At 25.5% G+C, this 12,907-nt stretch overlaps 1 protein-coding gene across 1 annotated transcript in view; it reads right to left on the bottom strand.

Moving 5' to 3' along the window:
- The window catches only part of LOC129612415 (uncharacterized), a 106,053-nt gene extending 95,200 nt beyond the window's left edge, over positions 1–10,853 (bottom strand). The window contains exon 1 of the mRNA XM_055525997.1: positions 10,732–10,853. Within this exon, the coding sequence (XP_055381972.1) occupies positions 10,732–10,823 (92 nt within the window). The 5' untranslated portion in view covers positions 10,824–10,853. The remainder of the gene's footprint in view (positions 1–10,731) is intronic.
- Positions 10,854–12,907: the final 2,054 nt, after the last annotated feature.

Here is a 12,907-nt window from a genome sequence, read left to right as displayed (position 1 = left end):
TTCGCGTCTTTCACAAAAACTCAGTATTTTGTTTCTCATATTTTTTCCTCCCAAATAAACTTCAAAAAGAATTAAATATTTTTAAATTTATAATAAAAATGAGAGGAAATGTGAATGTACGCTATGTGTACAAAATAATGCCTCATATGTTATATAATTAACGTACGTATAAATTTGTGTATAAACGTATGTACGTAAGTGCGGTTATGTGTCTCGGTATTTTTTGAATAATTTGAATAATTTTCTGCAATTCGTTTTTGTAATATAGTTTTCATAATACATTTTTGTACAATAAAATGATACGTAAAAAGGATATTGTGCTAAAATTTCAAAAAAAAATGTCTAGTTTCTGTTCTTTCATTGTTTTGGAACTCATGTGTCATTAACCTATTTAGTTTATTTTCTTCTTTTTATTGTTATAATAGATTATATTGTTGGTGTTGTTTTAATTTGCCTTGAAATCGCTTGATTTCTTCTTATATTGTATATTTGAGATGTTTCCTAATAAAAACATTTTATAGCATAAAATAACTTTAAAAGCAAAACAATTTTGGAAATATAATTTTAGCAAAAAATATCAATTCTAAAGATTAATTATTTTGCTGCTCGTATTATTTATTTTATTAAAATAACCATGAAATTAAAATTTTTTGTTGATTTTTATGTGCAAATTTTACATTTCATAAACGGCTAATTACCATAGTAAGTTGAGGATCGTTTTGAAAAATGGAAATCATTAGTTTAAAGAAATTTGTAAAATACGCAAAGTTTCCAAATTATATAGAAAGAACAAGAAATTATTAATATGTGAAATTTAATTTTGTACTGATCTTTATTTCACTTTTTTGTGAAATTTTCATAAAAGTTTTCAAGTTCAAATATTATTACAAATAGAAGCTACATTAAAATTAAAACTTTTGTGAAAATGCTTATAAATCTTTCAAGATTAATGTTACAAGAAGTAAATTACAAGATTAAACTAAAATTTTTAAAAATGTTTCAGAATGGTTTTTTCATACTTCTGATTGGAAAATTAAAAAAAAAAATGTTGAGATTTACTGCAAATTCTAATTTTGAATAAAAAATTACCGTTCTTTCAGTAATTCCTTCTTTTCTTCAAAATAGTTATTAAATACATAATTATCAACTAGTATTGATTATTTTTGGAATTGTCAGATTCTTACTAATGAAGAAAACTAATTACCAATAAAATACTGAAAGATTCTCTCATTCTTTTAAAGACTCATTTAGAAATTTCGTCCTTACTTCCTGTTTATATGTCCTTAACCCTCTTGACCCGACTGGTACACATATGTGCCAGCAAAGTCGAAACATCCATTAAAGTTAAAGATTGTATTGTATTTTATTCTCTGTTATAAGATTTCATTTTTATATGATTCGGCACATTATATTTTAACGAGAATTTTTTTTACACTGACAGCTTGTTTTATATTAAGGTCATAGGCACTACATGTGAAAAATTTTCTAATTACTGTTAGTAATAGAAAAAAAAAGTTAGCATCCTTTAAACACTAATCAATTGTTCATTTCGCTAGAATATAAATTTTTCCACCTTCATCCGCTCTCAAGTTACCGGCCCGAAAAATATGTAAAATTTGAATATTTAACACCTTATATTTCGTACAAGTTTTTCCAAATTCCTTTAAATGCAGAAAGAAACTGAATGAAACAGAAAATAAACTGAATGTCATACAATTAAAACATATAATTATTTTTCTTAACTCAGAAAATTAACCCTTAAATTATCCTAAATGTATGCAATTTTTGAAGCGGTTTCGTACGTGAATGAATGTAATTTTAATAATGTAGAACATACATAGATTGTTTTTAAAGGCAGAATTTTCACTTGTTGAAGGGAAAAGTCCTAGATTTCATTTTATTGGTTTGACCCAACTTTATTGTATATGGAATCGGTTTTTTTTACTTTATTATATGGAAAGATAGGAATCATTATGTAAAAATTCAAACGAAATATTTTTTACGAATTTTTGAAGACACCAACCATTTTTCTAAAAGGCCTATCACAATTCGAATAATAGGAAAATATTTGTTACACCTTGAGTGACAGAGAAAGATTAAAACTTCAGAAGAAATTAATTATCATTAGAGTACTTTTATCAATTACTCCACAAAAACTAATCAAAATAGATAAATTTTAGAGTGCAGCTTTGATAAAAAGTCTTAAATTAATTAAGCCGATTGCAATAATTTATTAAAAATATGAACTTCAACTTTATTTATAAAAATTTCTAAAGCAATTTTTAAATTTCACATTTTTAGGTTAAGGTTTGAATTTCTTAAATAAACTAGAACATTTTAGATTTTCTCATATTTTTTTATCTCATTAAAATTACAAATATTAATTGTTATACAATTTGTAAATTAATATATTTTTCCTTCCCGCTGGTAAAAGCTAAAATAATCCTATTAAATAAAAAATAATAATTCTGTTGTAATTAATAAAGTTTATTTGAATGAAATTATCGTGCTTATTTAATAATAATTAAATGCAAAAATATTGTATTGGAAAGGTAAAACAGCAATATATTAATCGCATATCAGTAAAACATTTGATATACGATTTCATACAACACATGAAATATAAAACATTTTTTTTTTGTTTCTCTCTCTTTTTTGTACTGTTGAATAAAATATCGCTGATTTCATATTATCTCACAAAAAAGAAAAATGGTATATTTTATACCATAAATTATACTTTTCATAATATACCGAGTATAATGCATATTCATATGTGTAATAATATAAAAGAACAATTTTATAAAGTATAGAAGAGACATTAAAAGAAAGCTTGAGGGTATAAGAAACAAAAGAGAGTAGTATATACGAGAGACAATATAAAAGTTATTTTTTATCTTTACTATAATATGATATGTGTTAACAATAGTTTTTTTTATGTAAAACCTAAATATATACATATATGATATAATATATTTTAATGCATGTAATCTATACATATAAAATAATATTTTATAGAAGAAATATCTACTCTATATAAAATATATGTATACAATATACATGTGTAGCATATAAGAAAATGATGATACTTTATAATAAATTAAAACCACTTTATATCCTTTAGGGGTATCTAGTTTTTTTCTTATTTTTTATTCTTTTTATTTTATTGTAGTAAAATTGCATAGGTGTATAATAATACAAAAAATTGAAACGAAGAAAGAAAAACATTAATGAATAAAAATATTTAAGTTTTATTAAAATATTCATATGCAATTGTGAATGTGTTCATATGGTGTTCAACAATATATTATGTTTATAGAATGATGTTTGTATGTATACGTACATTTGCAATCTATACAGTTTTAATATATAGACAATTGCACTTAAACTCCATTATATCCTTAATATAAGGACTCTCATCATCATTTAAACATAATATATTATAAAAATTTAAATTTTTTTCGCTTGTTCTTGTTTCGAATTTTTTACTGCTGTTTTACTATGCTGTTATTTCTCATTTATTTCTTTTATTATAATGTTATAATGTATGGGTTTTACTATATTGCTGTTATATATTTATTTTTTTTCAAAAAAAAAAAATATTCATTACATTGCAGATTTTTAGTGAAAAAAAAGAAAAACAAACTTTATATGTTTATATCTGTAAACCGAATTTGTTATACAATATAAAAATATAAATATTGTATTCTGTATAACACATATATTATTATGTAGAACATATATTATAACACATATTATGTATCTCGATTGTTGTAGTTGAGATTTTTAATGTTATTCGAAATTTTTAAATTATTTAAAATTAATAACTTTTTTATTCGATAACAGAAATTCGGAAAACATGATGCGCGTGACATTAAGTTCAATAATTTTTAAAACAAATCTTAGTTTTTGTATTTTAAAAATAGCGACGGGTCTATTTTAACTGAACAGAATATTGTGTTACTTAGCATTCCAAACTTTAGATAGTATTATTGCTTTGAAGTCATCATTTCGTATGAAGAAAACAGCAATAGGGTTAAGTCTTTAAAGCAATTTTCACAAAGTAAACTATGCAAATTAACTTCTATAACCTATTTTCTTTCTGACTTTATTTTGAACTTCTTCTTTATGAGAATTATAAAATGTTTGCTAGTTTGATTAAATTTTCATTTATTATTTATAAGTTAGATGCGATTCTTCTTTGTTAATAATAAAAATCTGAAGTCAAATTAAAGTTGAACTTAGACCATGGTTTTGTATACACAGATAGTTAAGTAAAATTATTAAAATTTGCACATTCTCGACATAACTTCAATAAAAATATTGAAATTATGTCGAGAACATGCAAATATAATATTATGGTAGAAAATTTTAGTAAAACATGAGATATTTATTTCCTTTCTTACTTTTAATCGAGAAATATTTAAATTTATTTAGGTGCCATATGATAAAACTTGAATACAGAATGCATTTTTTCTTATAAAATATTTTACACATGCTATTTTTATATATTAATACATAATACAGGATATATGTATATAAAAGCAGCAGGTTTGTAATAAAAGAAATTAAAGAAAAAGAAGAAAAACGTATAAGAAAAAGAAAATTCATTTTTCACAACATGTACTTTATGTACTTGTACACAAAAATATGTGTACGAAATATGTAATTGAATACGTGTAAAACACATTTATATAAGTATATTATGTTCTATATACTTTATCAACACTTTCTTAGTCATCATCATCATCCTCGCGTCAAAATTAAATTTCCATATACTACCTACACTATAATATATGTAATAAATTAATATCTAGATAAATTTAATGTCTGATGCCAGTAGCAACTCCATAATATTATAAAAAGAAGTGAAGAAAAGAAGAGAAAAAAAAATATTTATTCAAAATAAAGAGAGAAGAAAAAAGAAACCAGAACGAACCCACTTGATTGTATGTAGACTATTTTAAATACAGTTTCTTTTTTTTTATATTTATGTGTACGTATATATGATGAAACAAACAAAAATTGTTGTAAAATATTTTAGAAAAAGGATTAATGATTTTCAAACTGTTGTTTAAAAAAATGAAAAAATTTTATATCGTAGTACTAACTTCGTTCTAGTTTCGAATAAAATTTTATTACATTTTTTGCAGAAACCTTGAATTATTGAAATTTGAATTAGTCGCAATCACAGAAAGCTGAAATTATAATTAAAATTGTTAGAGAATTTCTCAATTACTGTAATTCTCAATAATTGTTAATTGAAATGCAGTAAAAAATTGGGTTTGCTTAATATGCCTGAAAAACTTTTTAAGTGACGCAAGAAAAAATTAAGGACGCAAGTTTATATTTTCGGGAAATTATTATTTCAAACAACAAATATTATTGAATTTCTGCAAAGAATTAGCTGCAAATGTTTTCCTTTTAGACAATATAATTTAGTATTTTAATGACCAAATTTATCGTATTATTTGACCATTGTCTTCGTTTTCTTTGATTTTAGCTAAGCGCTAAAAGCAGCAAAAAGCACAGATTTTTTAATAAAGAAAGTTACATGAAAGGGTTACTGTTTCAGGCATTTATTTAAGATTTTTATATTTACATTGAGTGCAATACGTATTGAAGAAACCACAATCAACAATACAAAAATAAATATTTGCAAATTTTGTTGATTACTTACAACATTAATAAATTTAATCAATTTCATTTATGGTTTGGTTCTTTTTTTTTTTCCATTTTATTAAAATACAAGTTCTACAATAAAAACCACTGTTACCCTATATAAAAAAAAAACTGTAAAGAAAACCCCAATATTTGAATAAAGTAGATTGTAGAGTGTAAAAATATAATCTATATAATAAGCGTATACACAAGAACATTCATACGTATGTGCATGTTTTGTAAATATTATGCAACTTGAATTCTTTCATTCCCTTGCATTTTATGCAATTTAAATAAAAGAAACTGGTGTGAGAATTTTTAAAAAAGAAGAAAATGAAAGAAAAACAAAATTTTTTTTAGATAGAGCGTTTTTTTTCTCTCTTATTTTTCTTTTTTGTTCCCATTTTGAGGATGAACATGGTGAGGCATATTTGGTTTTGTATTAAGGAATATTAGAATATGATATAGAGATCTTTATACACCTATATAAGTGTAATAATAGGTAAATGTAAAGATGTATGTGTGTACGTGTTTTACCCATTAAATATACAATTGGGTTGTTGTATATATTTTTCTGTTATTATATGACGAGTGTATAATTCAAGTATGTGGAAAACCTTCATAAATATACTTTAGTTAGTTCCGTAAAAAAAAAAATTTAAAAGGAAAGCTCCTTTAAAAAAAAAATGAAAAGCAAATTTTAATATACAAAGATAATTTTAGAATAAAGGCATTCTCTATATCTGCGCCTCTACTTGTATTTTTGGTTATAACGAAAGAAATTTCTATATAATTTATGAATTCAAATACAATGTGTAAGAATATTTTTTCTTGTTTTTCTTTTTTTTATTTTAATTTGAATAATAGAACGCGCTGTAAAACTTATACAGGTGTAAAGTAAATTAAAGTTTTAGAAAAGAAAAATGTGTACTTTAAAATTTTGTTGGTTGAGTTTTGGAATCAAATTTTAGAAAATTTTGCTGTTGAATTTAAAGGAATGAGAGATGATTTAGAGAATTAAAAACATAATGTAATGCTTTTAATCGAATTTTCCATTTTGATTATTTCTTTCATTAACGTATTATATAAAATTTCAGCTCGCAATTATTACTAGTTAGTTGAAATAAAGGTCTTTCTTGCCAAAGTATCTACAGGCATAAGGAATTAATCATATCTTAAACCTATTGGACTCTCCTGAAAATTGGATAACTTTAAACCTCGGAGAATTTTACTCAATAGAAAATGTAGTTACCTAACAAAATGCAATATTTTCTCTTCGCAAAAAAATTAAAGCAAGAAAATTTTTGATTAATTTAAATGTACTAAGAAATATTCGTAGTACATTTAAATTTAAAAACTGACAGACTTATAGAAGAAGTTGAGGAAAAAGAAAAACAGATAAAAAAACGTTCTAATTCCTTGCTTCCGTTCACTAATTTTTGAAGGGTAATGGTAAGGACTTAATTTGCAGGATTAAAATATGTGCAGGGAATGAATTTCCTTCCTATTTTTTTAATTCAAATTTTTTATTTAATTTGAGATTGTATGCATTTTTCAAGTTGCATTTTCTATTTATACTCACCTATTCAATGTTTTTTTTTCTTGTCTTATTAAAAAAGACCCTTAAAGTTTATATACATTTGAATACAGTAGCTATATGTGTTTGTTTGCGCATGGTATACAAATTCTGTTAGTATATTTTTAACTTGTAACTAACATTATGCTTTTCGGAATTTTTTAATTTGGCTACCTAAGTTTTGAATAAAATTTTGAAATTTTTATTTTACAAAATGTTGTTTGTATTAAATTAATGATCCTTTAATAAATACAGTGTTGAACAGTGTAGTTTCGTTTTCCCTTCTACTCAGTTTCTTCATGGAAATTGATAATTTTAAAAGAATTTTAAATTGAAATTTTTTTAAGTAAAACAGATTTAATTTGACTTTATTTCGAGAAATTTAAGTGAAATTTTAAAAATTTAATTTTTTAACAATATATTTTGTCGAAGGCCTTTTAAGTTTCGCCAAGCCTAAAAATTGAGCGGCTTTTAGTCTTCTACCATAAAAAAACAAATATGGTTATTAATACGTTATAATAAGTGTTTAAATTAGCCGTTTACTAGTCGCATTTTTCATATAATTTTTGCAATTTTAATTTTTAAAATTCTTTTATTTCGAGGACAAGAGTAATTACTTGTATACCATTTCCTTATGTATCCTTATTTCTATCTCATTTCACCACAAAGATTTACATAACAAAATTTTTGAGAATTTCAATTTTCGAGTCCTTGGATTTCCTAACCTTATAGCTAACAATTTAATGTGTTTTTTTTTTTAATTTTTTTTCTTACCCCTGAATGTATGCAATGCCCACAATTCGTTTTTATGAAAACCGTCATTTTAAACGACTCAAATTCTTAAGCATTCTTTACATATTTAAGCAATTAAATTGGGTACCTGAAATTTTATTCTTCCCATTAAGCAGTATTTGGAGTTTTAAAACTATTCCATTTACAAGAACAAATAATTTTGTTATGTAAAAAAAATTTTGTTTAACAACAAAGAAAATGAGGCAACCTATCAAACATCTCGCTCCTATCAAAAACAAAGATGGAACGTGGGCAAAAACTGACAAGGACAAGGCAAATGCGTTTGCGGATCATTTGGCCGATATATTCTGCCCGCATGACAGCCAGAGCGTGGATGATAATGAGGAATATACTTTTGTTGGGGATAGCGTGACTATTCCAATTGTCAAGGAAAGAGAGGCCATAGAAGAAATCAGGACTCTTGAACCTAAAAAGGCCCCAGGATTTGACCTAATAACGGCCGATATTTTGAAAGAATTACACAAAAGGGGTATAAAGAAGCTTACGCGCCTAATAAATGCGTGCACAAGGTGCAATTACGTGCCTGAAATTTGGAAAGTTATTTGGAGATAATCATGCTGCACAAACCTGGCAAACCTATAGACAGGCCGACTTCTTATAGACCAATCTCATTGTTGCCAATGATTTCAAAACTGCTAGAGAAACATTTATTGAGAAGACTTCAGCCTATAATTGAAAGTAAAAGGTTAATCCCGAATCATCAATTTGGTTTTCGCCGGAACCACTCAACCATAGATCAGATTCATAGAATAACTGACCTAATAGAAAATTTTCTGGAAGGAAAAACAATATGTTCTATCATATTTTTGGACGTAGCCCAGGCCTTCGATAAGGTTTGGTATTGTGGATTAATAAAAAAAACTTAGGCGATTACTACAAAGGCAGTATGTTGACCTGCTCGAATCTTACCTGACTAATAGGGTATTTCGAGTTAAACAGGAAGAGGAGTACTCTTCGCTTAGGGATATCAGGTCGGGGGTACCACAGGGGAGTACATTGGGCCCGATACTATACTTGCAATATGCGTGTGATATTCCTGAATCGGAATTAGTGACAAGAGCTACATTTGCTGACGATACAGCAGTTATCGCAATAGGACGAAATGAAAATGAATCTACACAAAAATTGCAAAGGGCCAGTGATGAGATCTCAAAATGGACTAGAAAGTGGAATATAAAACTTAACGAGGTGAAATCAGTACACGTAAGTTTCACTAATAGGAAAATTGACAATTCATTTTCGGTTCGAATAAATGGCGTCTTGATTCCGTCTGCAAACACAGCGAAGTATTTGGGAATGACGTTGGACGTGAAGCTCAGATGAAAGGAGCACATAAAGAAAAAGAGATCTCAACTAGAGGAGGAATACAGAAAGTTTGAGTGGCTTTTGGGGAGGCGTTCCAAATTGACAATATACAACAAAGTTTTGATATTTAATCAAATTTTTAAGCTTGTCTGGGCTTACGGTATTCAGTTATGGGGCTGCGCTGCGCAGACTCATATCCAATCTAAACAAAGATTTCAAAATAGAGTATTACGGGACATTGTAAACGCCCCTTGGTGTGTCCGAAATGCCGATATACACAGGGATCTCACGATCCTAAGTGTCACAGACGAAATTAAAAAGCAAGCAGCCAATCATAAAATGCGTTTATCCAATCATGTCAATATCGAGGCGGCTCGATTGGTTGACAATCAAAACTTTGTTAGGAGACTTAAAAGTACAAGACCTCTCGAGTTAGTTGAGAGTTTTTTTATCTGGAACAATGAGTACTTAGTACGCTATTGTGCCAGATCAAAAGCTTGTAAATAATCAAAAAGGTTAGAGCAAAATTAATGTTTAGTCGTTTCCGACTAGTTTTATAGTTTATTTTGAGGAGGGTGTTTTTTAGTGGATTAAAGTTCCACACTACTGCTTTTCGTCTGGCAGTGTCTTTCGAGATTTTTCGCCCTTCCTCTCGGTAAAAAAAAAAAAAAGAAAAAAAAATTTTAAAAAAAGTACGCTTCAATCCAAATAAAATCAAAATATGTGAAATGGTGGTGTTCTTCGGCACCGTGTTTAATTTGCGCAGGTGTTTTTAAATATATTTTTTTATTTTTCAAATAAATATTACAAATTCTCATAAAATTATTTACTAATTATATTCAGTTTTTAAGTTTCTTAAACATGCATTTTTTCTTACAGAGAAATTTTTTACAGGTACACCTGTATCTATGGACATGATAATAAGAGCATTAAGTAACTGGCAGCCGGAAGCCAAAAAAGCTAGTTTAAAACCCAACATTTTGATTCGAATTTTTTTGGTGTTAATTGTTGTTCTAGGAATAACATAATTGAGGTAGCATTTGCTAGAAATATATAAGTAGATCTAAATTGTTTTATTTTTAATTGGGTTCTTTAATACTCATATAAAAAAAAATTAAAGATTATAATAGAACTTTCAATGTTTTTTGAATGTAAAATTCAAATATGTTAGTATAATATTTAAAGAATTGTGAAAATATATGTAACAATTGTTTATTTTTATACTTATAGCAATTTTTAAAGAATTTTTATAAACATTTTATAGTATTTTATTTTATATTTTCAATAAATATTTGCTTTATATGTATTTATTTGCTAATTTTATAAAAATAAACAATACTGCAAATATAACAGTGTATAAAAAAGAAAACTCCACTTACCTATATAATGGTATACCAGCATTATCTCTAAACCATAAAACCATATAAACATCATCTAAAGGTGCTGCTATTGGACAGGATAATGACACCATTCTACCTTCAACAGCTTCAACATCAATTGTCCTTACTAAACATATAATAATATACGTATATATATATATTACATAGATATTAGAAGTAATAGTAAACACAACCGTACATTTTTTTTTCATATTATATTATGTATTTAATATAATGTGTATGACATAAGTGTTTATATATGTAAAGTGTGGTATAATTATTATAAAAATGCATTTAAATATTTTGTGACAGTATTTAGTTGCAGTGTGTTGAATAAAGTTGGGTACAGTGGTTGTTTTTTTATTTTTTCATGCACGTATACATTTTTTTTCGATAGCAACCCAAGTCATACAGAATGCATAAATATATGTAGAAGAAATAAATATATAAATATTTCCAGGATATACAGGAATATATAAATTTGTTTGTATGTTTGTTTTTTTTTGTTAGTTTTAAATATAGTTGGGTATTTTATGGTTTTAAATGTGTTTTAAATATACAATATAAATATTATAAGATATATGTATAGGTAAAATAATATATATAACAAGTATAAATATATAACAATTATAGGAATTTAAAAAAAAATATTTACACATATAAATTGTTATATTGGAAAATGTATGCATTTTTAAGCAGAGTTTTAAAAAGTAAAATGTGAAAATGTAGCCAGTATATTGGTAGTATGGATAGAAAAGATGCATTATTATGAATTCATGAGTAGGAGTTGCAAACCAACACATTTATGCAGATATATGTATATAAATTATGTGTATGAAAAGAAGAGCAAGAACAGTGACGTAAGAGTTTGTTATTGTTTTTTTTTTGTTTTACAAGACCACATTCGTATAATTAAAATGTTTTTTAATTTTTGATATGGAAATTATAAAGAGAGAAGGTAAATACAGTAGGATTTTCCAACATAAGAAACCCGGATTTTATTCAACATTTTCGGATTTATGAACAAAAACAAGAAAAGAGAAACCAAGAAACAATAAGAAAATCATGTATAATGAAAATTTGTTTGATAGTTGTTGTTGTTTCCATACCATTGTTGTTACCATATATAATAACAGTAAAAATTATTGTTATTTTTTATTATTATTGTACAATAATTTTCCATTTTAAAAAAATTAAAAGTATTATACATATAGTTAAGAATAATATTTAACAGAAAGAAAAACAATATGAATATTATTTTAAAATATTTCAGGTTAAAGTTAATAACAGAAAGGATGCAGAATATATTGAAATCAGGACATCACAAAACATAAAGTCATCATCAGAAGTTTTTTAGTTACATGGTTTTTGTTTTTATTTTTTGTTTTTAATTTCCATTGCAATAGTTTTGTAGTAGTTTGTGGTAAAATTTGTTGTTATTGTTTTAATTCATGTTTACCATTATTGTTGTTTTTATTGTTATAATAAATGCAAGCGATATAATATTATAATAACGTTGTTGCATACATTTAAAATCATATATAACAAAAAATAAATGAAAAGTATGTAGAAACAAAGAACGAAGATCATTTTTTTTCACCATAATGTCATCATCACAATTTTATAATGTTATTATTGCCATTATTATTATTATTATTATAATATAAAAGTAAAATTTTTAACACGACAATAATAGTTCATGTATATATGAAAAATATAAGTATTATAATATTGTTGTTATCATTATAGAAACATTATATTGTTGAAAATAAGTTTTTAAATATGGTTAAAGTAGAATGAAAACGAATAAGACAGAATGAGTATATTATTTTTAGAAAAAGTAAAAAGAGAAAGGGAAATAGATGTAGGAGAGTTCACCACCCCCAAAATTCCGATGTCGACAGTAAATTGTTGTTATTATTATAACATTGTATTATAATGTTATTTGAGGTTAATGATTTTTAATGTCCCATTAGTATTAGTATATAACAGTAGCCGGAAGGTAAAGTATTAATATTTAGTATACATGTATATATATATATTTTTTTTTAAGGAATGAATAAGTTATATGTAAAAGTGAATAATAGAATATAAAATGACGATCATGTTTATGGTAAAATAATAATAGTGGCATCATTAGATTTACATTATATAATACAATGAAAAAAAAAATGGT

This window comes from Condylostylus longicornis, unplaced genomic scaffold (assembly GCF_029603195.1).
Source record: "Condylostylus longicornis isolate FDR11 unplaced genomic scaffold, ASM2960319v2 ptg000072l, whole genome shotgun sequence".
In the NCBI taxonomy this organism is placed as follows: Eukaryota; Metazoa; Arthropoda; class Insecta; order Diptera; family Dolichopodidae; genus Condylostylus; species Condylostylus longicornis.
Note: the sequence above shows the minus strand (reverse complement) of the source record. Positions and strands in the feature narration are given on the sequence as shown.